This window comes from Schistocerca gregaria, chromosome 3 (assembly GCF_023897955.1).
Source record: "Schistocerca gregaria isolate iqSchGreg1 chromosome 3, iqSchGreg1.2, whole genome shotgun sequence".
NCBI lineage: Eukaryota > Metazoa > Arthropoda > Insecta > Orthoptera > Acrididae > Schistocerca > Schistocerca gregaria.
The window spans coordinates 611,622,544-611,648,444 of NC_064922.1; the positions used below are offsets into that span (position 1 = coordinate 611,622,544).

The 25,901-nt window shown below is 41.4% G+C and overlaps 1 protein-coding gene across 1 annotated transcript in view; it reads right to left on the reverse strand.

Moving 5' to 3' along the window:
• Positions 1-25,901, reverse strand: part of LOC126356188 (uncharacterized) — a 102,888-nt gene that overhangs the window by 24,431 nt on the left and 52,556 nt on the right. The window contains exon 3 of the mRNA XM_050006969.1: positions 13,163-13,280. Within this exon, the coding sequence (XP_049862926.1) occupies positions 13,163-13,280 (118 nt within the window). The remainder of the gene's footprint in view (positions 1-13,162; positions 13,281-25,901) is intronic.

Consider the following 25,901-nt stretch of genomic DNA (forward strand, 5'->3'; position numbering starts at 1 on the left):
GACGTTTTTCAGGGGAGGGTCGATGCAAGGATTGGGATGGGGGTGATGACCATCTGAAATGTTGAGGAGGACAGGGAGATGGTCACTACCAGTAGGTTCATGGACGTCCACCACTATGCGGCCAAGGAGGTTGGGTGAGGAGAGGACGACATCCGGAGTGGTATTGGATTCAGGGCAGGTGTGCTGGGGAATGGGAACAAGGTTGCCTTGGAGGGAGGAGAGGAACCAATGCCACCGCCATAACTGGGCGGTGGAACGACTATGGATGTTCAGGTCGGTGGTGTTCACATAGGAGGAGAAGGTGCAGTCTATGTGGGTAAGGAAGTCAAAAGGAATAGGGGCGTTAGGGAGGACAAAGATGGTGACGCAGGTAACGGTGAAGCCGGAGAAGAAGAGACTAAGGATCAGGTGTTCTGTGGGGTCAGGAAGAAGGGGTTGAAGCCGAATAGGGATCTGGCGGTGGTGACCGATGGCCACTCCACCACATGCTATCGGGAGGGGATTATCGGAGCGGTGGAGGAGGTAGGGAGAAGCATGCTGGGGCTGTAGAAAGGTTTCGTTTAAGAGGAAAGCAAACATGTGGTGGATCGTGAGGGTGTGCATGAGGAGGTTTTGTTGGTGGGTAGGGAGCGGACGTTGTTAAACAAGATACAGTGCTGTTGCACTGATGTCGAGACGGGAGAAGGTGAAGTGGGCCTGGTTGTGGGAATAGGTGGCATAAGTGTTAAGATGGAAGACGGATCGGGCAGCGAGGGATACCTGATGGAGGGTGTGGGAACAGGTGGACGTTCTGGAGGAGAGGCCTGCTTCCACCCATCTGATTATATTACGATGCTAAAGTCACAGTCATGGTCAATGAAGAATCCTTGTCCTGTGTTTGAAACGCCACTGCCTGATCAGAAAACTGAAATGTGGGTAGCAATATAGCGATGGTGCGTTATTGGATTTCCATCTTTTGAAGACACCGTAAACAGTGAACGTTATTGTGTAATGATCCACGAATTCATTGGCAAGCCAAAGGAAGACAGAACCAACTACTCATGGTTTCAACAAGATGGCGCTACTGAGCACACGGCTAACAACCCTTTGCGTCTTCTGAATAAGGTTTTTAGTGAACGTGTCATTTCAAAAAACTTATGACCCCTCACTCGCTCGATCTAACTTCACTAGAATTTTGGGCGCTGATGACCACGCTGTTTAGCGCCCGAAAACCTCAAACCACACACACACACACACACACACACACACATACACACACACACACACACACACACACACACACACATACATACTAGAATTTTGTCTTTGGAAGCAGAAAAATTTGTAGTGTGTCGCCAGTTGAGGTCAATGAGGATCAGATCAGTTTTAATCAAATCCCAAAATATGTTTAATAAATAAGAGGCAGTGTGGAGTTTGAAGCCCCATACATGTGCAAAATATAAACATACATACTGTTTGTCCACGATGACTTGACGATTTTACCAGTGCTGCCACAGACGGAAAAAATCGCCATTAGTTGAAAGATATTAATTTATCTCCGTGCACTGCCGGCGTTAACTTGTCCCTAAACGCGCAGTGTTACCAAGCACATTGTTAAGGGTAACGGTGCCAGCACTGTTTCAAGCAGCCGAAGCTGCCTTCCCCTCATCGTTCCTCTCCTCTCGGCAGTCCTAACGTGGGGGCAAGGGACTCCTCCTGTTGTTCCTGACGGCCACTACGAGTGTCGTCAGCTCATCGAGGACAAGCAGTACCTACTAATCTGTCATCAGGCTGTGGCTACTGTCTATGGGTGGGTTCAGAATTTTTAGAATCTTTGTGAAACGTTGCTTGAAACTTAACAATGCTCTGCAAACCCTTTAGTTGTTCCTCCACACTGTATTAGAGCAAACAACAGTTCCGATACTGCAGTGCCTGTGTTGGTAAGTACGATACGACGTTCCTTTGGGCATGCATACATGTCCTTCGAACATTCATCCATCGTACTTCTTAACAACATAGGCAATGCACAGGCTCTGGAAATGTAGAGAAGTTATATTCATTTTTCTTGCCTTTTCATTTACAGGATGTACATAATTAAACTTCTAGTTTCAAAACGCTGTAGAAAGAGAATAACTCCTCAGAAGAACGTCAGATTTGAAAAGCACATTACTGACGAAGGGGGGAAATGTCATGGAACAAAAAAAAAAAATTGACCAACAGATGGCGCTGTAAGCGTCAGAATATGCGCACCAACAGATGCGCAGCGCTTGGATGTTCCTCGGTTTGCGTCCGAGACGCGCAACATGAGTGTCTCCATGAAGAATCTCGCGCTGCTGCTAAAGCTCTTTTACAAGAACGATTACTATGCTCCAGTGGCACTGAAGAAGTTCCGGAAACTAAAGGGGTGAAAAACGACATTGCTCCGATATCTGCTAAGGGTCTGTCGAAAAGACAGGTTCTTTTGTAGTGTACTAAGGCAGAGGGAAGAAAGTAGTTGATGCGACGTCTGTCGAAGATGTGGCCACAGCATTGCAAGAGGGTCGAGTAGTGATGTACTAACACGCAGTGCACGGGGATGACCTGAACGTTGGCAGTACCTGCGAGCATGCTGCATGAAAACGTAAGGAACATCCTGCATTGCTATCCAAGTCAACCATGTTCAGGAGTTGCCTTCCAAGCCAAACGTTCGCTCTGGGATTTCTTGCTGGCATGGAAGTGGACAATAAATGGCCATGAAACATTATGTGGACAGACGAAGCCCATCCCTATCTCCAAGAACAAGTAAATACGAAGAATTGCAGACTATGAGCAACGGAAAATTCGCACGGATGTCAACCAGTACCATTTTATTCTTCAAAAATCACTGTCTGAAGCGGCACGTTTATCGTAGGGCTGTATTTTTTCGAGGTGATGAGTCCTGTTACTTATACCGATAACTGTAAGCGCTATGAACAACATGCATGTGTGGGTAGGATCATTTCTATGCAAGATGGCGCTCCTACGAACATTGCACATCCAGTGAAGCGGCTGCCATAGAGGCTTTTCGGAAATTCTAGAATTATCAGCCGTCATTTCCCTACAGCCTGGCTATCCAGATCCTGATCACTTGATCTTAATCCGCGTGACGTTTGTCTGTCGGACTATCTGAAAGATGATGCGCTCAGTGCTCTGAACTGAAGGCACGCATTGGAAATGCATTCTGAACGTAACCCTGTGAGACACCTTCGATTTCAACTTGCGGCAGAAAACGGAGGACAGCATATTGAACATGTCTTCGATAGTCTCGCGACAATTAGAAAACGATGTCATTTTACTTTCTATGCATTTTCTGCACCCAGGACAATAAAAAACATATATCACGTGCTTTTTATTCGGATTGTGACATCAGCACGATTAAAAACCGATATCGCTTTGTTTGTTATGGGTTTTTCGGCCTCTGGACAATTAAAAACAAATTTTTCCCATCCGATGTGGTACGACCTTGCTGTGGTTGAAGGCCTTACTACACTAACAATGTTGCAATTGTTGACTGCCGAATTCGTGCAGTCATGCACAGTGAACAGCACAGATTGTGTAACGTGCATCCCAAACCATAGGCGTGGTATTGTGATTCATGTTTCACTTGTAGCTGACCCCATTTGTGTTACACGCTTACAACGTCATCTATTGGTAAAATTTTCGTTAGTTTTTGTTCCATGACGTTCCCCCTGCGTCAATAATATGATGTTCAAGTCTGACGTCATTATGAGAAGTGGTTCTCTTTCTACAGCCTAGTGTTCACATATTTTAATGAAGCCATACCGTTTCAGTTACATGTTGGTGCTTCAATCACATTAATTAATCAAGGTACAAATAAACTAAAACACCACATCTGCTTCCCACAGCCTATGAACGACCAAAATATCTCTGTTCTCAGAAGTGCACCTTACATGCAAAGTATAAAGACACGACTACATTAGTGACATAATGGGATCCTGTACACCTCCCGCAAACTCGACCCTCCTCACCCGCTTGTGTTGCCCATCCTCTCCCAACCCCGCCCGCTGCCACGCCTGTATTCCCACGTCCCACCCGGTCTCCATCTCTCCACCCTCCTTACCCTCTCCCAAGGTGGCTTCCGGCAGCTCCCCCTCCCTGATGATGTCCTCCTCCCTCCATCTACCCCTCCTATCAACTTTGATCTTACCCGCCCCCACTTCCTGTAGCCTTTCCTCTTGGCACCCTTTTTCCCTTCTCTTTCCTTTTCCCCCGTCCCCTTCCTTCACCCCCTCTTCCCCCAGGCTCCCCCCTTTTTTCCTCCCCTCCCCCTGTCTCCCTTGCCCATGGCATCTGCCCTCCCCTCTCCCTGTCCCACTCCCCTTCCTCCTCCCCCTCCCTTGGCAGGTCCCCGGACTCGCACATGCTCAGTGAACATTCGCGCGCCGGAGATCATCGACATGAGTCTCTCGTGTGTGTGCCTTCGTTTTGTGTTCAGTGTCCTTTCGCCGTCACGCCACCACTGTTCACGTGTGCCGTCGCAGTCATCCGCGTTATGTGCACTGTGTCAACAAGTGTTAGTGTTTTTTCTCATCCAGTGTGAAGGGCTTCATGTTTACTGTTTTTTGTATCTACATTTTTTGCCCGCCGTTTTTATTGTATTGTCTGTGCCACCTCTATGTCATATTATTGTACCACTCAAGGCTGAAGAGCAGGGTAATATGCTGCTGCCAGCCCGCCTTGTATGAGGTGATTAAAATTACAATAAAGAAAAAAAAAGTGACATTATGACAGTCCAATCAGGCTCAAGTACTTTTTTTTTTTGTCAATGCATTTGACTTGTTTGATTTGGATGTTTGAGATAACGTGATGGCTATCGATATTCAATTTTCACATGCCAGTATTCGACATTTGTGTGAAAATATGAACGTTTGTTCGATGGCGCACTGGGACGCGTAAAGTATTTTCAAGCGCACATTACGCTCAAAGACAGTACTCAACCACAGTATTACCGCTCACGTCCTTTTCCTCATGCTCTTCGCAGTGAAGTCACTTCTGAATTTAACTGATTGGAACTGTTATCAGTCCGGAGCCGTGCGACTGCTACGGTCGCAGGTTCGAATCCTGCCTCGGGCATGGATGTGTGTGATGTCCTTAGGTTAGTTGGTTTTAAATAGTTCTAAGTTCTAGGGGACTAATGACCACAGCAGTTGAGTCCCATCGTGCTCAGAGCCATTTGAACCATTTTTGAACTGTTATCTTTGCAACAAATGGGTATGTCCTCTGGTTATCATTAGGAAATCGAACAGTAAAATCTGACTTTGAGCAGATTTTAAAGCAACAGTTAACACAAAGATATTGATTCCTTCCCAGAGTCGCGTACTGAACAGTTTATCTATCAACAGTCATGAGGACGATTCTTTTTCAAAATTTATGTAGCAGATGATTTCCTTCAACTAAGCCTGCATGATGGCATACACACGTCGGCTTCTGTCAATACAGTGCCTTCCCTGCGGAGGGGCATTTGTCCCTGCGTAGTTCCAATCTTTTCTCGAACAAGTGATGTCTCAAGTCCCATCCTGTTAAAATTATTTGGATGAAGTCATTGTGTGTCAGGACAAACATCGGAACAGCACCTCAAAAATTTGAAATATCTTTTTCAATTTGTAACTGGCGCAGGACACAAGTGCGATCTCCAGAAGTATTCATTCTTCAATACAGTAATCGAATGTTTGGGACATTTCCTTGTCACTCGCAATGCAAGTCCCTTGACAATGTATTTAGTGGCTATCCAGGAATTACCTTATCCTAAAAATGAACAGAAACCACAGGCAGCTCTTGGAAAACTTTCCTGTTGCGTTGTATACATTCTAAACACAGCACAAACTGCTGCTCCTTTTCATCGCCTCTGGAGTAAAAATGTTCCTTTTGAATAGACTTGGGAATGTGTACGGTCATTTCGAAGTTTGAAAAATGAATTGCTTATATGCACGTGTCCTGTTCAATATGATCCGTATACCTCCGTAGTGCTCGCAGTCGATGCACAATCAGGTGGAATTGAGGCAGTTTAATCTCTTGAAGGTTGGAAAACTGAATGCCCCATAGCATTCGTATATAAAAGTTGAACAAAGCCCAAGTCAACTACAGTCAGCTTCAAAGGGAGGGCTTAGTCATCATATATGATGTCACGAAATTCGTCAATATCTGCATGGAAGTGTTCTATCGTCTATATGGGGAGATTCAGTGGCCCTTACCTATGGATTTTATGCAACCCACAACACCTTCAAAAACCACGCGCAAGATTTTTATGTTTTGGACTGCATGCCATTAGGGCATTTTTGCACCACGGCCACAAAACAAGTATTGCAAACAAGGAAAATTCCAGCATTGGTTGTATAAATTTGAAACCGATTTCTATTATTGCACATCGATTTCAATCACAGAGTATTAATTTTCATTACAAGATTAAATCCACTGGATTCATATAACTATGCACAAAACACGTCTTCAAATACAGGTGTCCGTAGTGAAGAACATGCCAACTAGTGGGTAAGATCCAGTCTGAATTCAGTTTACTCAAAGCCTACAAGAATTACACTAGCTCCGTAAACAGGCCCTGATTCAAAAAATGGTTCAAATGGCTCTGAGCACTATGGGACTTAACAGCTGTGGTCATCAGTCCCCTAGAACTTAGAACTACTTAAACCTAACTAACCTAAGAACATCACACACATCCATGCCTGAGGCAGGATTCGAACCTGCGACCGTAGCAGTCGCGCGGTTCCGGACTGCGCGCCTAGAACCGCGAGACCACCGCGGCCGGCAGGCCCTGGTGGACCAACACACTACCTACAAGGATTACACTAGCTCCAGGTAATGGCCCTGGCGGAGCATTCAGTACTGACTGGCTGCCCTATCATCCGCTGTCAATGGTGTCATTCGGATTCTGTATAGAGGTGCATGCAGTTAGCACACCGCTCTTCCGACTGTGGCCATCTTTCCAAACCTTAGAGCCACTGCTTCTCATTTGGCATCACAAGGCTGGATGCTCCCCGTTCCAGTTCTCTCACCAAGAAAAAATACCTGGCAGTACCTGAAGCTAAACCTGGCGCCTCTGCATAGCAGTGAGAACCGCTGACCTGTTAGCTGTGAATCGACAATTTCAATAATAATTCGTAGCAGATTAATTCAAGTTTCATGTAAACATGTGCGCATTGACAGTAACCAACTAATGGTATTCTTTTCCTGCAGTAAATCTGATGACTACACTGAAAAATTCCAGTCCAGCGCACTATCTCACAGGGCCAGAACGCATTTCGACAGCTCATGGGAGACGGTCAGAGCACTGTCCAAGATCCAGCAAAATTCGCTTTATGGTGTTCCACACACGCATTGTTCAGGCTATGAGACCTGGGGAGCATGTATCTATCCTATAACCACACGAAGTTACTCAAACCATTCTGACGCAACTCGCAAGTAGTGTAGTGGAATACTGTCCTGTTGAAGATGCAGGCCGCCTGTGGGGTGCTGCAAGCTACCAAACGAATGCACAGGATTGGGCAGTTGGTTTCTGTGTCGTTCAACAGCGTGCGAAACGACAGACATGTCAGTGACCCGATTGAATTACAGGTCACATGAGGATACTTCCACCACTCCAATCGAGCCTTACATGCTTTGAGCTTCTTGTGGCTGTATTCCTGCAGCCAAGCGAATCCTTGTAACCCACAATTGGGGGTGAGCAGAGTTATACACGTGAAGATAGTTTCTATATCTCTACGACAGTCGACAACGATCCCTATCATCAACACGCTATTGGTAATACCAGTTGACTCTAGCAGCTGTAATTTTCTCCAAATCGAGGTACCCTCGCTACATTCTTGATGCTGTGACACGGGAAAAGTCCAGTTCTTACACGACTTCGGAGATGACGAGCCCAAACGCCGGGCTCCTTCTATCCCGCCATTTTCAACTGCACGGACATCACATGCTTTGCCCATCCTGCATGCAACTTTCGTAATGACGGTCGGTACGGAGTTGGACGACATCCCAACTGTTCCATTCGCCACGGCTACAGGATGGCTCTCTCTCCAGCATAACAGTTACATCTAAATTAGTAACGGAAGTGCATTGCTGTCTTTTCCTTTGCCATTCGAAGTTATATATGAGTGGAAGTACCTTTCGTCAGCCCTCGAAGTTTTCATGGCGCCAAGGATAGCCCCACTCATGGCCCTGGCCAGAATTAATAGAGTCTTTGTGACGTGCGGCGCAGATTTAGACGGAAACGTTTTGGCAGACCTTCAAGCAGCTCAACGAAATCTGTTTCAACATGTAGCCCTTTCAGCCAATCCGTCTCAGGAACGGAACTGACGTGTATCCATTGGTGATTTGTTGTTCCCACTAAAGGCGCTGCAGACGACACCACCAGTCGGCCCGACAGCGGAGCCGAGTTAGTCAGGTAACATCCACACAGCCTGACATAGCGCCCGATTTTGTCAGTCGGCTCTCGGCTTCTGTCGAGAATACATGCGCGCACGCCATGCCTCTCTCTATATCGAAACAAAAGAAAGTTAGCATTGCTTTCGTAGCATTCCTAGAAACTCCTCGCGCAACAGAGAAAACGATCTGGGCCAGAAAGCGGTTACTGAAACATCGTAAGAAGTATTGAGAGAACAGGGTAGGAGTTTCGTAGTTATCTGAGAACGGAGTACGAGAGTTTCATTACATTGTTACGCTTCGTGACTCTATTGGTTTCGAAGCACAAGACTGTCAGATAGAAGAAAGATGCTTGCCTCTTTAACATACAGGGTGTTTCAGAAATGACCGGTATATTTGAAACGGCAATAAAAACTAAACGAGCAGCGATAGAAATACACCGTTTGTTGCAATAAGCTTGGGGCAACACTACATTCTCAGGCGGACAAATTTTCCAAATTACAGTAGTTACAATTTTCAACAACAGATGGCGCTGAAAGTGATGTGAAACATATACACTCCTGGAAATTGAAATAAGAACACCGTGAATTCATTGTCCCAGGAAAGGGAAACTTTATTGACACATTCCTGGGGTCATATACATCACATGATCACACTGACAGAACCACAGGCACATAGACACAGGCAACAGAGCATGCACAATGTCGGCACTAGTACAGTGTATATCCACCTTTCGCAGCAATGTAGGCTGCTATTCTCCCATGGAGATGATCGTAGAGATGCTGGATGTAGTCCTGTGGAACGGCTTGCCATGCCATTTCCACCTGGCGCCTCAGTTGGACCAGCGTTCGTGCTGGACGTGCAGACCGCGTGAGACGACGCTTCATCCAGTCCCAAACATGCTCAATGGGGGACAGATCCGGAGATCTTGCTGGCCAGGGTAGTTGACTTACATCTTCTAGGGCACGTTGGGTGGCACGGGATACATGCGGACGTGCATTGTCCTGTTGGAACAGCAAGTTCCCTTGCCGGTCTAGGAATGGTAGAACGATGGGTTCGATGACGGTTTGGATGTATCGTGCACTATTCAGTGTCCCCTCGACGATCACCAGAGGTGTACGGCCAGTGTAGGAGATCGCTCCCCGCACCACGATTCCGGGTGTTGGCCCTGTGTGCCTCGGTCGTATGCAGTCCTGATTGTGGCGCTCACCTGCACGGCGCCAAACACGCATACGACCATCATTGGCACCAAGGCAGAAGCGACTCTCATCGCTGAAGACGACACGTCTCCATTCGTCCCTCCATTCACGCCTGTCGCGACACCACTGGAGGCGGGCTGCACGATGTTGGGGCGTGAGCGGAAGACGGTCTAACGGTGTGCGGGACCGTAGCCCAGCTTCATGGAGACGGTTGCGAATGGTTCTCGCCGATACCCCAGGAGCAACAGCGTCCCTATTTTGCTGGGAAGTGGCGGTGCGGTCCCCTACGGCACTGCGTAGGATCCTACGGTGTTGGCGTGCATCCGTGCGTCGCTGCGGTCCGGTCCAACGTCGACGGGCACGTGCACCTTCCGCCGACCACTGGCGACAACATCGATGTACTGTGGAGACATCACGCCCCACGTGTTGAGCAATTCGGCGGTACGTCCACCCGGCCTCCCACATGCCCACTATACGCCCTCGCTCAAAGTCCGTCAACTGCACATACGGTTCACGTCCACGCTGTCGCGGCATGCTACCAGTGTTAAAGACTGCGATGGAGCTCCATATGCCACGGCAAACTGGCTGACACTGACGGCGGCGGTACACAAATGCTGCGCAGCTAGCGCCATTCGACGGCCAACACCGCGGTTCCTGGTGTGTCCGCTGTGCTGTGTGTGTGATCATTGCTTGTACAGCCCTCTCGCAGTGTCCGGAGCAAGTATGGTGGGTCTAACACACCGGTGTCAATGTGTTCTTTTTTCCATTTCCAGGAGTGTAGAAGACAACACAGTGTTTGGGTGCGCCATTCTGTACATCGTATTTCTGCTGTAAGTGTGTGCTGTTCACAATGTGCAAGTGTGCTGTGGACAACATGGTTTATTCCTTAGAACAGAGGATTTTTCTGGTGTTGGAATTCCACCACCTAGAACACAGTGTTGTTGCAACAAGACGAAGGTTTCAAAGGAGGTTTAATGTAACCAAAGGACCGACAAGCGATACAATAAAGGATCTGTTTGAAAAATTTCAACGGACTGGGAACGTGACGGATGAGCGTACTGGAAAGGTAGAGCGACCGCGTACAGCAACCACAGAGGGCAACGCGCAGCTAGTGCAGCCGGTGATCCAACAGTGGCCTCGGATTTCCGTTCGCCGTGTTGCAGCTGCGGTCCAAATGACGCCAACGTCCACGTATCGTCTCAAGCGCCAGAGTTTACACCTCCATCCATACAAAATTCAAATGCGGCAACCCCTCAGCGTCGCTACCATAACTGCACGAGAGACATTCGCTAACCATATAGTGCATAGGATTGATGACGGCGATATGCATGTGGGCAGCATTTGGTTTACTGATGAAGCTTATTTTAACCTGGATGGCTTCGTCAATAAACAGAACTGGCGCATATAGGGAACCGAAAAGCCCCATGTTTCAATCCCATCGTCCCTGCATCCTCAAAAAGTACTGGCCTGAGCCGCCATTTCTTCCAAAGGAATCATTGGTCCATTTTTCAGATCTGAAATGATTACTGCATCAAGCTATCTGGACATTCTTCGTGAATTTGTGGCGGTACAAACTGCCTTAGATGACACTGCGAACACCTCGTGGTTTATGCAAGATGGTTCCCGGCCACATCGCACGGCCGACGTCTTTAATTTTCTGAATGAATATTTCGATGATCGTGTGATTGCTTTGGGCTATCCGAAACATACAGGAGGCGGCGTGGATTGGCCTCCCTATTCGCCAGACATGAACCCCTGTGACTTCTTTCTGTGGGAACACTTGAAAGACCAGGTGTACCGCCAGAATCCAGAAACAATTGAACAGCTGAAGCAGTACATCTCATCTGCATGTGAAGCCATTCCGCCAGACACGTTGTCAAAGGTTTCGGGTAATGTCATTCAGAGACTACGCCATATTATTGCTACGCATGGTAGATATGTGGAAAATATCGTACTACAGAGTTTCCCAGACCGCAGCGCCATCTGTTGTTGACAATTGTAACTACTGTAATTTCGAAGTTTGTCTGCCTGAAAATGTACTGTTGTCCCAAGCATATTGCAACAAACGGTGTATTTCTATCACTGCTCGTTTAGTTTTTATTGCCGTTTCAAATATACCGGTCATTTTTGAAACACCCTGTATATAGCTACTGGAAGAGACTACGCAGATTTTAAATACAGTACTCCAATCTCTCAACAGTTACGTTCAGAAATAATCCCTGAAACGTGCAATCAATATGCGATGTTCTGAGGAACTACATACATGCAAAGAAAACTGTTTCTGAAAATAGAAGTCACTTATTTTTTAATTAATACAAGTGAAAAGACGTTTTATTGCGTACCTGTATGTTTAAATACAAGGAGCTCATTCACAGTATAAGCACTGTTTTCGTATTCTTATTCTTACGCTTCATGTTGTGTAGCAGAACTGAAGGAAGTGTTGAACTGTACCCTTGGAACAAGTAAATCTGTAATTGCTTGATGATGCCGATGAAGGTGACCGTGAGGGCACGGTGTGGATCACTTGAATTCGTTATCGATTATTGTACACTGAGGTTTCCTAATTTTCCATAAAAAATAACATCATATGTTAACGTCTTCTGCAATATATCAATGAACATCATTTAATTCTCGTACCTGTAGACCAACAGCCCTTCCATATATCTCAGTTCTTTTGTTTCCAGCAGCCCATAATGACTGTGCCGTCTCGATTAAACGTTCCTGTTTTCTTATGATATCTGTAACACGTCTTCTCCTGCATATAACGTCGCGTGCTTCCTCCATCTGAATCTCAGATATCTATAACAGTTTTTAATTTGACTGTAGGTATTGTAGTACCTGAATTCTGGTATCACTGCCGCAGCGATGTATTCTACAAATATCTGAAGTCCTTACAGAGCTCTAAGAATTCCATAATGACTTGCCGCGTAATACCAGCAGGGGCTAATGTGATGCAAGTACGCACGACCTTCTCGCGAAGAAGTTCAAAACACAACTGCCAAGCGTTATCACACGTCTTACAAATGGTTTGACGCAGTCAGGCGGTCGGGCGGTCGGATGGCGCGGACATCTGACATGGATATGTTAATCGGCACAGCTACACACACAGCCCAACTGATCTGATCACATCTACCCAACCGCCTGTCCAGATCAGATCGTCTGTAGGTCGCAAAACACGATGCTTAAGCAAAAATCAGCTTTCTGCCTACGCGTTTCAAAGTCTGTTAGCAACAGGAGTTGGAAAACACTTTCTATCAAAGACAAATCACTCGCTCATAAATCAGGAAATCCCAGCCGCAAGCCGCAGATCCCATGGTACGTGTGCGAGCCAGACGTTCCCCAGCTCAACCTACACACGACCTTACCTGCGAGCTACGAGTTGTTATCATCCATCTTCCTCCAAATACTGGAAACTTACTCTGGTTTACACAGTGATCAAGAAACTAGTCCCCTGGCGTTATTAGGAAATTGTGTGTCACGAAAGAATAAACTGTGAACTGATAAAAATTGCAGTCTCCAAACAGAAGTGCTACTTTAATGATTAATTTTGGACATTATGTAATCTACATTCTTACCACGATCACAGAAGAAGTGCATGTACATCGTACGCATTATATCTTCATAATCATTTTCTACGACATTGTAGTCGATATCAGACTTCAGAGTCTCCAGATCGGGTCGCTCATTTCTGCACTGTAACAAAGACATTTGCATATGTGAACTCTTCCAGAAGATCAACATTAACTTCTAATCTACAATCAGTTTTTAACTATGAGAAGGAAAGCCTCTGTGGTTAAACTTTAATGAAGCGATTACATAACCGTTACAAGTAGTCAGCTCAAGTTCCAGTGAGAGAAGAAATTGTAATCGTGGAAGTTCTTTCATTCAGTCAAAATTACATCTTTATTCTGTAAGTCCTATCAGAAACAATAATTTTCAAAGATGTAAAACATGTCAATGTACAACAGAGAGAAGGTCCGTTAGAAACTATTTTTGTAGCCTGTATTATCAATTAATAAGCCATTTGACATCGGTTACCACTTTCAGATATCCCCATACATTACGGTCTTCGGCTAATCGCATCCATTCTACTCCTGCATATTGTCTAATATCAAACCGCTCACCACCCACTACTACATAATCGTCTCGCTCTTTTTCTACAGCCTGGAACCCAGCTCTCTCCCTCTACCTATCTATCTAATCTGCCCACCTGGATTTCATTTTCGTTACAGTCAAAACGACAGCTTCCACTCCTGTCTGTCCCCCGAGCCATTTGTTCATTTCGTGTCTCAGTAATTTCCAACATGCATCTCTATCCATTGCTCATCAAACAACCTTTAGTAGAAATACCTTCGGCAAAGTGAAAGTTTAGTTTAGTTTTTATTTACTTTCGCAAGCAGGTATATTTTGCGATGATATAAGACACACCATGTTGCACGTTTTATTCACTCCCTTATGACCAAGTAATAAAAACTATCAGTCGCTACGCCTTTGTAGTCTACTAGTAACACACTGAAATCAGTTTTTTTGTCCAGCTAAATAGGTAACATTCCTCAAATCGTTTTATAAACACGACAGGCAGTAAGCTTCCCCTGGAAGATAAAATCTGAACTTTACACACTTCTAATTAGTTATCATCAGAGATCATATATCTCTTAGCATCGTTTTGCCTGCTTTTTCTACTAGTACCATGCTTCAAGTCGTTGCTTTATTTCTGCGTCACCTTGATTGGCAATAATTGGCCATTGATTCCAATTCTCCATCTGACATTCTTTCAATTTTATCATGAATCTCCTTGAGTCCTAGATGCAATCCGTCTGCTTTCTAAGTAGTTGTACTTTTGGCCATCTCTACAGTATTATTTAAGACAATCTGAGCTTCGGAAACCTGGTTTAGTTTTGATTTCTGCTCCATGTGATTTAATATACAATTTTCACTAGCTTGCTTTTAATCTTTAAGTAACTGAAAGACGTCAGATACCAAGCAAGTAATTTTAAGCTCATGTGCTTTTATTGCATCATTGTTGCTAAATAATTTGTCTGACTAAGCATCAGTAAGTAATTTGTGCCTTTTCTCGTATTCCTTAAAAAAAATTGAGATTTCTAAGTGAATATTTTTTCAGATTATCAATATTTTTGTTTTGTTTACAAATGGAAATTTTCGTTTATCCAGTCGATTTTTCAAGACCTTCCGCTTCTTTCTAAGACCCAGCACGAAATTTCTGTAATTCTGCTTGAAAATCCACGAGAAACCTCATCAACATACCTTCATGATCAGTAACATTTACCACAGTGCTTTTACTTGAACATTCACTTTCTCTGCCAACAGCTACAGTGTCTGCTGATTCTACTCTACCACCTACATTTGATGCAGATTCACCTGATACACCATTACCAGGTGGTTATACATCTGCTGTGACTTCCGTAACAGCGAAAGCATCTGGCACAGATGTTTATCTTTCATCAAGTATTTCTGATGACCAATCATTATCATCTCTAGTCGTAACAGTACTGCACCGCTCTATTTCTAAGAGCAACACCTTTTCTTAGTCGTCATTCGTCTCGGTAAACGTTACTAACAGCAGATAATAATATGCAGTGACTTACATAAGCCGGCCAGAGTGGCCGTGCGGTTCTAGGCGCTACAGTCTGGAGCCGAGAGACCGCTTCGGTCGCAGGTTTGAATCCTGCCTCGGGCATGGATGTGTGTGATGTCCTTAGGTTAGTTATGTTTAATTAGCTCTAAGTTCTAGGCGACTGATGACCTCAGACGTTAAGTCGCATAGTGCTCAGAGCCGTTCGAACCATTTTTGACTTACATAATTCTTCGGACACTCTTTAATAACTAATCTTTGTGACACACTGGCCCTCTGGTTCAAAGAAAACAGCGTACACAAAAATTAGTTGTCAATATCCCTGATCGACAGAATCAGCATCACGGTAAAATGTTTACATTTACGAAACAGAGGAGGACCAGTGACCCTGAAAACTCCGAACGCCATTAACGTTATTCCGACACACACAGTTATGTACGTATAGAGGAGCCACGGACAGTGTGAACGTAAACGATCAGCGAGGTAGTGTGCCATGTGCTGCTGAAATAACGATGGCCTGCAGAGGGAGAGAGAGCACATTCGAATAGTGACACTGGTAATTTTTCACTATGCTAAAAGCAGAAGTTGATGTACAGTTGAAATGTTACAAATGAAGAAGTACAATTTCCAATATAACCAGCAGATTCCAGGAGGAGGATAGGAAGTGCGAGAGCAGTGTTATATCATCAGTAAAACGAAAAGGGACCTCAAGTGAAGTGCCCCAAAACTCACTATTGAGTTTGTCAAAGCCATTGAAAAGGCAGTGCAATTCGAAACAACTCTGCCGATGGATGCCCTTCATAAGTAAAATAAATCAAAGAAACAGAATGCTGTTTGCCAAAGAGGATGTTAAAGACGATAATATGTGATGGAATGACGTTGTATGTCCTGATAATAATAAATTTAACGTGTTTCTATCTGATGAGTGGATAACGGTGTGGTGGCGATCTAATACTGATCAAGAGAAATGTCTCAAAGCGACTGCGAAGTATGTCGGCAGGCACGTAATGACGTGGGGTGCATGTGGCGAATGTAGATGGTGAACTGGTTTTTATTGGTGGTAAAATGGACCACTTTCAGTAGTTCAGAATACTGTGGGACAGTTTGCAAAAGAAAGCCGAAAACAAGGGGATTGGGGAACATTTTAAGTTTTATGACGATAAAGACCTGAAACCTACGGCTTGGAATGCACAGATGTGGTTATTGCTTAACTGTCAAATGGTGCTTCATCCACCCCTTTGAGCACCAGACTTGAATGTGACTGAGAATTTTTGGGACAAACTTGATAACGAAATAAGGAAACCACCAATCACATTTAGAGGACAGTTGAAAACAGACTGCACGAAGATGGCAAAAAATATCTGCCAAGTACAACCAGAAATTAGTGGAGAGCATTCTTCAAGTCTCAGAGAAATAATTAAGTTGAAAGGAATGCCTACCAAATACTGAACTTTTGAAACATAAGTAGTAAGAAAGGCGTCCAAATAATTCTGTGCATTATTGGTTTCTTTTCTGATTGTGTTTGTTAATTCTTATGTTTGTATTTGCAGTGTTCTTTAGAAGTACAATAAACATTTACTTTTTACATTCCTTACATGAACTTGTATTTACTTTACAAAAGTGCTTTATTATTACTGAAATCACTAATGCAAAGGGCAATATAATACGTCATGTCTGTCTGAATAATTATATGAGCCACTGTATATTACACACTATTTCCTATGCTACATTAACAATTCGGCAACGACCTTGCCGCAGTGGATACATAGGTTCCCGTGAGATCACAATAGTTAAGCGTTGTCGGGCGTGGTCGGCACTTGAATGGGTGACCATCCAGGCCGCATTGCACTGTCGCCATTTTTCGGGGTGCACTCAGCCTAGTGATGCCAATTGAGGAGCTACTCGATCGAATAGTAGCGGCTTCGGTCAAGAATATCATCATAACGATCGGGAGAGCGGTGTGCTGATCCCACACCCCTCCTGTCCGCATCCTCTCCTGAGGATGACAGGGCGGTCGGACGATCCCGGTAGGCCACTCGTGGCCTGAAGACGGAGTACATTAACAATTGGTTCTTCACCAATATGGTGCCTTCTGCTCTACTGCAACCGAAGTAACAATCTGCTTACCAGAAAATTTATAGTGAGCTCAGGTAGCATTGTGCTGAAGTGTCATGGGAGGTCCCAGCTGAGCAGCGAAGGTGTCCACCCACAGGTAGTGCTTTCCTTTCCATGTGGATGTGTGCTCCACAAAAACTTGTCATGCTGTTGCCTTCTCCACTACATTCCTGCGTTCCACTCTCTCGAAAGTTGAATCGCAAATAGCTGGCCACACACAAAAACTGCTGAAGTGGTGATATCTTCTTTCTTGGTGTCTGACCTCTGTGTTATAAATCACAAAGTCAATGTGCATAGCGTTCAGTGTCAAAACATGCACTGTGTCACTGCTCGTTAGTCTACATATAATCTGTCCTGTGTAAATCATCACTACCATTTTCACTTTTTCAGATAAACATTTCAGCAGATTCGCTGTTCTAGAAATCAGTACTCTGTTCTTCCTAAAGTCACTGGTGGTTTAGTCACTGCCTTCTGTTCTAGACACATCAACACTTGAAGTCTTCCCTTCAAGAAGTGCCATGGGCAATATCTCCACCTGACATTTCATTCCAAAGTTTATGATGTGGACTGAGTGCTACAGCCTAAGAGCTCATATGGGAGCTGCGCTTGGACATGTATACATCAAGCACATGTCACAACAGTTCTGCCCACTCACCTTGCATGTTTTAATAAGTGTCTCCCTCTCAGGCAAGATCTCGTACAGTCATAGACTGATTACACCCATCGTGACTGTAATGATGATAGATGATTCTCTCATTCTACTTTATGATCTCGTGTTTTTCGGAGATGCCACAAAAGTTTAATTTCCATGGAGCACTGAGAGCCACTACATTTTGCCACAGTCACAGTGCCAATATGACATGTGAATTAAAAGCACACCATAGTACTACATACTTCATCATTCTAACCTCCCTTCCTAGCTATAACTTTCATACTGAACTTCCAAGACTGAGCAAACGCCACAAACTTGATGTCAAGATATTCTGGAATCTCTGTTTTCTACTTCTAGCTAACTAGAGCCAGGAGACGCAGTGCTTCCTTTTAAGGGGGTGCTTTCCAGACCGATTAGGACACGCACACTTTCTCTATCCTTTTATGCACCAGCCATTCAGTTTCGAGTCATAGTGCACAATATTACATTTTCTGCAACATCAAATTAGCTATAAATATTATATGTACGTATTGCCAGAATGACATTCTAGAGTTGATTACAAGAAATATCACAGAATGGAATGATCATGTGAGGATTGTAGAGGTGAGTGTGAATGGTCGACTTCAGTTTATTGCGACAATTTTCGGAATGTGTGATTCATCTGGGTAGGTTGTTTTGGTAGGTTGTAGCTCAGTTCTAGCTCACTAGCTCACTAGAACTTACCTAGAACCTACCAAAACATCGTACTATAATGCACTTTTCTGGTCTAGCTCATTTAATTTCATTTAAATTACGTAGAAAAATCAATAAAAATGGATATTATTTGTATCACTTTAACCAATTATCAAAATAATTATTTGTTTCATACAAAATGTGAATGTAAGAAAATACAATTTTGAACATGCAATCAGATAGAGTATCTATTATTATTTTAGATTTCTTGAATAACTCCCCAATGGATCTAAATGGATCCAAAAAACTATGTTAAAGTTTGTACTTGCAATCAAATTTCAGTATCATGAAATTCATTATTTCTATTTTTAAGTTCATTCATTCCTTTATTTTCATTTTCCTCTTTTCATTTTCAATTAATTTAAATTTCCAATCAGTAATTAATGTAGAATATGTCTGGTAAAATAATCTTAAACTCATTGTTAACCTCAATATAACTTTTTTCTCAATATCTAGTACATAAATATTCACATCCAGTAACATTATATAAAACATAAATCTCTAACATACTTAGTTTTTTAATCTCTTTTGTGACACTTATTTTGTTGAGCTTCTTCATTAAACTCTCCATTTATACAGAAAAATTTTTATTTAGATTTTTTTATAATTTTTAAAGTGACTTAAGTCTCAAGTATGTCATGTCTGTATTGGAAGGGATGTATTTTATTTTCCAAAACATATCTTTTAACATCATGAGGGCTCAACACTTTCTTCTTCATTTCAACTGTGTATATATAGTGGTTTTCACTTCAATTCATATTAATTCTTCTGTACTGTCCTCTATTGTAGAACAAACAATCTTTATAATTTTCTAAGCTTATTCTATTTTTGGCCATTCATTTATTAACTCCTTCAGATTTTTCTCTATTAATTTTCTAAACATACATTTTTAATGTCAAACACAAAATCCTTCTATCATTTTTACAATACAGTTGTCTTATATTTCTCCTACAATTTTCTTGTTAACTCATGGAATACAAGAAATAATACTTTCAAGATAATCACAAGTATCAAATTTATCAATCATTGTTGTCATATCTTTATAAAAATCTTCAGTTTGTACATTATAGATATAACTGTCCATATCTTGATAACACTACTCAATATTTTCTCCATATTTCAGTTTCGTTATTCTATAGTGAAAATCGTATATCAGTTATTTAAAGAACTCATTTATGCTCATAACAACATAGATCGGTTTATTAAACGTAATTTTTGTGTTATTCATATGAATACCAGCACAATTTTCATTAAGTATCGTTCTTGCTTTAAAGTTTGGCTTTGCTAGTAATTTATTACATTTTTCGCCCTCTGAAACTAATTTTATATCAACTCTATTTCTAATATTTTCAATTGTCTTGCCAAAGACCGAAATATTCATCAGTTTATAGAAATCTTTTTCAAAATCTATTTCAATATAGTTCTCAATTCTGTATACAAATCCATATATTTCCTCAACCAATTGGACTGGTTAAATTTTAAATTCAATCCTAATGATAAAAACTGCTTCAGATTCCTATAATGTACTACATATTTATTTTATCCCCCCATTAACCATGGACCTTGCCGTTGGTGGGGAGGCTTGCGTGCCTCAATGATACAGATGGCCGTACCGTAGGTGAAACCACAACGGAGGGGTATCTGTTGAGAGGCCAGACAAACGTGTGGTTCCTGAAGAGGGGCAGCAGCCTTTTCAGTAGTTGCAAGGGCAACAGTCTGGATGATTGACTGATCTGGCCTTGTAACATTAACCAAAACGGTCTTGCTGTGCTGGTACTGCGAACGGCTGAAAGCAAGGGGAAACTACAGTCGAAAATTTTCCCGAGGACATGCAGCTTTACTGTATGATTAAATGACGATGGCGTCCTCTTGGGTAAAATATTCCGGAGGTAACATAATCCCCCATTCGGATCTCTGGGCGGGGACTACTCAGGAGGACGTCGTTATCAGGAGAAAGAAAACTGGCGTTCTACGGATCGGAGTGTGGAATGTCAGATCCCTTAATTGGGCAGGTAGGTTAGAAAATTTAAAAAGGGAAATGGATAAGTTAAAATTAGATATAGTGGGAATTAGTGAAGTTCGGTGGCAGGAGGAACAAGACTTCTGAATACAGGGTTATAAATACAAAATCAAATAGGGGTAATGCAGAAGTAGGTTTCATAATGAATAAAAAATAGGAGTGCAGGTAAGCTACTACAGACAGCATAGTGAACGCATTATTGTGGCTAAGATAGACACAAAGCCCATGCCTACTACAGTAGTACAAGTTTGTATGCCAACTAGCTCTGCAGATGATGAAGAAATTGATGAAATGTATGATGAGATAAAAGAAATTATTCAGGTAGTGAAGGGAGACGAAAATTTAATAGTCATGGATGACTGGATTTCTTCAGTAGGAAAAGGAAGAGAAGGAAACATAGTAGGTGATTATGGGTTGGGGCTAAGAAATGAAAGAGGAAGCCATCTGGTAGAATTTTGCAGAGAGCATAACTTAATCATAGCTAACACCTGGTTCGAGAATCATAAAAGAAGGTTGTATACATGGAAGAATCATGGAGATACTAAAAGGTATCAGATAGATTATATAATGGTAAGAAAGAGATTTAGGAATCAGGTTTTAAGTGGTAGGACATTTCCAGGGGCAGATGTGGACTCTGACCACAGTCTATTGGTTATGACCTGTAGGTTAAAACTGAAGAAACTACAAAAAGGTGGGAATTTAAGGACATGGGACATGGATAAGCTGAAAGAACCAGAGGTTGTACAAAGTTTCAAGGAGAGCATAAGGGAACAATTGACAGGAATGAGGGAAAGAAACACAGTAGAAGAAGAATGGGTAGCTCTGAGGGATGAAGTAGTGAAGGCACCAGAGGATAAAGTAGTTAAAAAGACGAGGGCTGCTAGAAATCCTTGTGTGACAGAAGAAATATTGAGTTCAATTGATGAAAGGAGAAAATGTAAAAATGCAGTAAATGAAGCAGGTAAAAAGGAATACAAACATCTCAAAAATGAGATCGTCAGGAAGTGCAAAATGGCTTAGCAGGGATGGCTAGAGGACAAATGTAAGGATGTAGAAGCTTATCGCACTAGGGGTAAGATAGATACTGCCTACAGGAAAATTAGAGAGACCTTTGGAGAGAAGAGAACCACTTGTATGAATATCCAGAGCTCAGATGGCAACCTAGTTCTAAGCAAAGAAGGGAAGGCAGAAAGGTGGAAGGGGTATATAGAAGGTTAATAAGGGCGATGTACTTGAGGACAATATTATGGAAATGGAAGAGGATTTAGATGAAGACGAAATAGGAGATAAGATAGTGCGTGAAGAGTTTGACAGAGCATTGAAAGACCTGAGTCAAAACAAGGCCCCCGGAGTAGACAACATTCCATTAGAACTACTGAGGGCCTTGGGAGAGCCAGTCATGACAAAACTCTACCAGCTGGTGAGCAAGATGTACGAGACAGGCGAAATAACCTCAGACTTCAAGAAGGATATAATAATTCCAATCCCAAAGAAAGCAGGTGCTGACAGATGTGAAAATTACCGAACTATCAGTTTAATAAGTCACAGCTGCAAAATATTAATACGAATTCTTTACAGACGAATGGAAAAACTGATAGATGCGGACCTCGGGGAAGATCAGTTTGGATTCCGTAAAAATGTTGGAACACGTGAGGCAATACTGACCTTACGACTTACCTTAGAAGAAAGATTAAGAAAAGGCAAACCTACTTTTCTAGCATTTGTAGACTTAGAGAAAGCTTTTGACAATGTTGACTGGAATGCTCTCTTTCAAATTATAAAGGTGGCAGGGGTAAAATACAGGGAGCGAAAGGCTATTTACAATTTGTACAGAAACCAGATGGCAGTCATAAGAGTCGAGGGGCATGAAAGGGAAGCAGTGGTTGGGAAAGGAGTGAGACAGGGTTGTAGCCTCTCCCTGATGTTATTCAATCTGTATATTGAGCAAGCAGTAAAGGAAACAAAAGAAAAATTCGGAGTAGGTATTAAAATTCATGGAGAAGAAGTAAAAACTTTGAGGTTCGCCGATGACATTGTAATTCTGTCAGAGACAGCAAAGGACTTGGAAGAGCAGTTGAACGGAATGGACAGTGTCTTGAAAGGAGGATATAAGATGAACATCAACAAAAGCAAAACGAGGATAATGGAATGTAGTCAAATTAAATCGGGAATTAGATTAGGAAATGAGACACTTGAAGTAGTAAAGGAGTTTTGCTATTTAGGAAGTAAAATAACTGATGATGGTCGAAGTAGAGAGGATATAAAATGTAGACTGGCAATGGCAAGGAAAGCGTTTCTGAAGAAGAGAAATTTGTTAACATCGAATATAGATTTATGTATTAGGAAGTCGTTTCTGAAAGTATTTGTTTGGAGTGTAGCCATGTATGGAAGTGAAACATGGACAATAACTAGTTCGGACAAGAAGAGAATAGAAGCTTTCGAAATGTGGTGCTATAGAAGAATGCTGAAGATAAGGTGGATAGATCATGTAACTAATGAGGAGGTATTGAATAGGATTGGGGAGAAGAGAAGTTTGTGGCACAACTTGACTAGAAGAAGGGAGTGGTTGGTAGGACATGTTTTGAGGCATCAAGGCATCACAAATTTAGCATTGGAGGCCAGCTTGGAGGGGGAGACCAAGAAATGAATACACTAAGCAGATTCAGAAGGATGTAGGTTGCAGTAGGTACTGGGAGATGAAGAAGCTTACACAGGATATAGTAGCATGGAGAGCTGCATCAAACCAGTCTCAGGACTGAAGACAACAACAACAAACATTTATTTTATCATTCAGAGTAGTCAACAACTTAGTTTCTTTAGTTCCAGGCACAATATTATTTTCAGATGTGACAGGTAAATCTTTATGTAAATCATGCAGTTCTTTTGGATATTCTAAATCTCCTTAAAAATATACCTAATTTTATCAATATCTGAAATTTCCCTTATTTTTGTACTATCAAAACAATCTGAATTACCCCATTCAAATTCTCCATATTGTAAATACTGACTCATAGCATAACCACATAAATTATTCATATCTTAATATGCTACATAATCTGATATATTTTTATTATCAAAATCATATATTTTATAGTTTGCTTCAGCATGCCTTTTACAACACTGTGCTGTTCCTCATCTTATACTCTGTTCAACCATTAAAATCACATCATAATCATCTAATAAATCAAGTGGTTGCTTAGTCATTTTCGACATTGCATCCCAAGATAATTCTGGTGCAGTAAAATACCAAGATAAATCTAAATCATGTGTTTTTATACAAGCTTTTCTAAAATTTTCAAATACATCAGGTAATAACACTACCTGTTATAAGACATAGATTATGATATTCATCTAGATTTTTAATATTAAATTTTTTCGAAACTATTTTTGCATGTTTATAATCTTCATCAATTATTTCAGTCATCTAGTATTCTGTAAAATTCTTCGTTTGCTGATAATTTTTCAATTTCTCTTCAGTTTTTTTTCCAAGAATCCATGTAATCTTATGAATATACACCATTTCTGATAACTACATCAAAAAGATCTCCTGGAAGAATTTTTCTAACGTTTTTCATTTCATCAGTCTTCCAATTTGATGAAAGTTCAACAAGTGAAGAGGCCATCAATTTAAATGAGTCTGTGAAACTCATTTTCAAATTGTCTGTCTTATTACCAAAACTAATGTATCTGTCTTCATTGTTAGGTATTTACTATATTTCTTTCCTATCGTAATTGAGTACTTTCACAAACAGATGTGAATCATGTCCTGATAAATTATGTAAATAAATGGGCACAAAACTTTGACGTTTTAAGTGTAAATTACATTTGTTACAGGATGGATTTATATATTTTCCAGTCAAATGATGATCAATCTTATTACTTTTCTGTTGATAATGACAGTTATACAATGTACATTTTTTTCGATCTTACATATCTTGATTGCTCTTTAGTAGTTAAAGGTTTCATTATTTCAACTTCAGAATAAATTCTTGTAATATCATCAAAATCTGTTTTTATTAATTCATTAAATTTTTAATTACAATTTGGTCCTCCATAAGCAACAGGACCTTTCCAGCATCTAGTGTCCATTTACATATTTACTATAATAACAGAATCGACTTCATTCATGTTTTTTGTATTTCATTGTATATGAATTTTCTGAGTTTAGTAGACAGTTGTCCATCTTCAATAGTAAACTTTCAAAATCAGCATAAATAACGAATGGAGCTTCGTGTATATGTTGATAACTTTTAAAACTTATACAGGAGCCTTTCTCTCGCATTTCTACTTTTAATGATTTGTTAACTAAACAGCATTATGTGTGATTATCTAATTTTTCTTTATTGGTGAAACTGATTAAACATATATCACAAATAAATTATACTTCTTTATGTTTATTAATTGGACTCCAAACAAGCCTAGATAATTTTTTTATTCAAAAATAGTGTGAATTATTTTCTTCTTTGAAATAAACGAGATTTACATGATTTTCTTTCTTACTTTTCATAATTTTTAATGGATACACATGGTATCTTTCATCAAGCGAATGAACATTAATAGATACATTAATTTCACTTTCCATTTTTGGAATATGATGAACCACTACAAGAAACTAAAAATTTTCGAATTTCTGATCAAGAACAAGACCAACTTTTTATAAATTTTTATTTACAGGATTAATGCAGATTTCAGAGCTCACAGAAAACATTTTAGGTCTTCAGTTATCAATTTAATTCATGCTTTTTTATTTTTTATTTTATCTAATAATTCGATGTAAGATTATCCTCTCAGTGGAACATCTCTTTAAACTTCTGCTGGTAAACTTATAATTCTAGTTAATATCCATCCTGATCTACGTGTTTTAAAATCATCCCTTTTTCATAAAACATTTGGCTTAGGCTATCAATCTTAATTTTTTTAATTATTTCTGTTTCATTTGTGATCCTATAGTTTTATGTGTGGAATGGAAATTCCATAATATTTCTGCTTGTCTCCATTTGGTACACACAAAACTGTTTTAAAGCTGTTTTCAGTCCATGTCATATTGTTAGATTATCTTTTACAATTTTCATAATTTACAGTTTTAGCACAGTTAAAAAATAATTAGGTGATATTGAGTTTACATTATTTTCAAAATTTATAGTTTGTAATCTGTTTTCAAATGCAATGTCAACTGGATAATCTCTAACTGTTCTTCTGTCT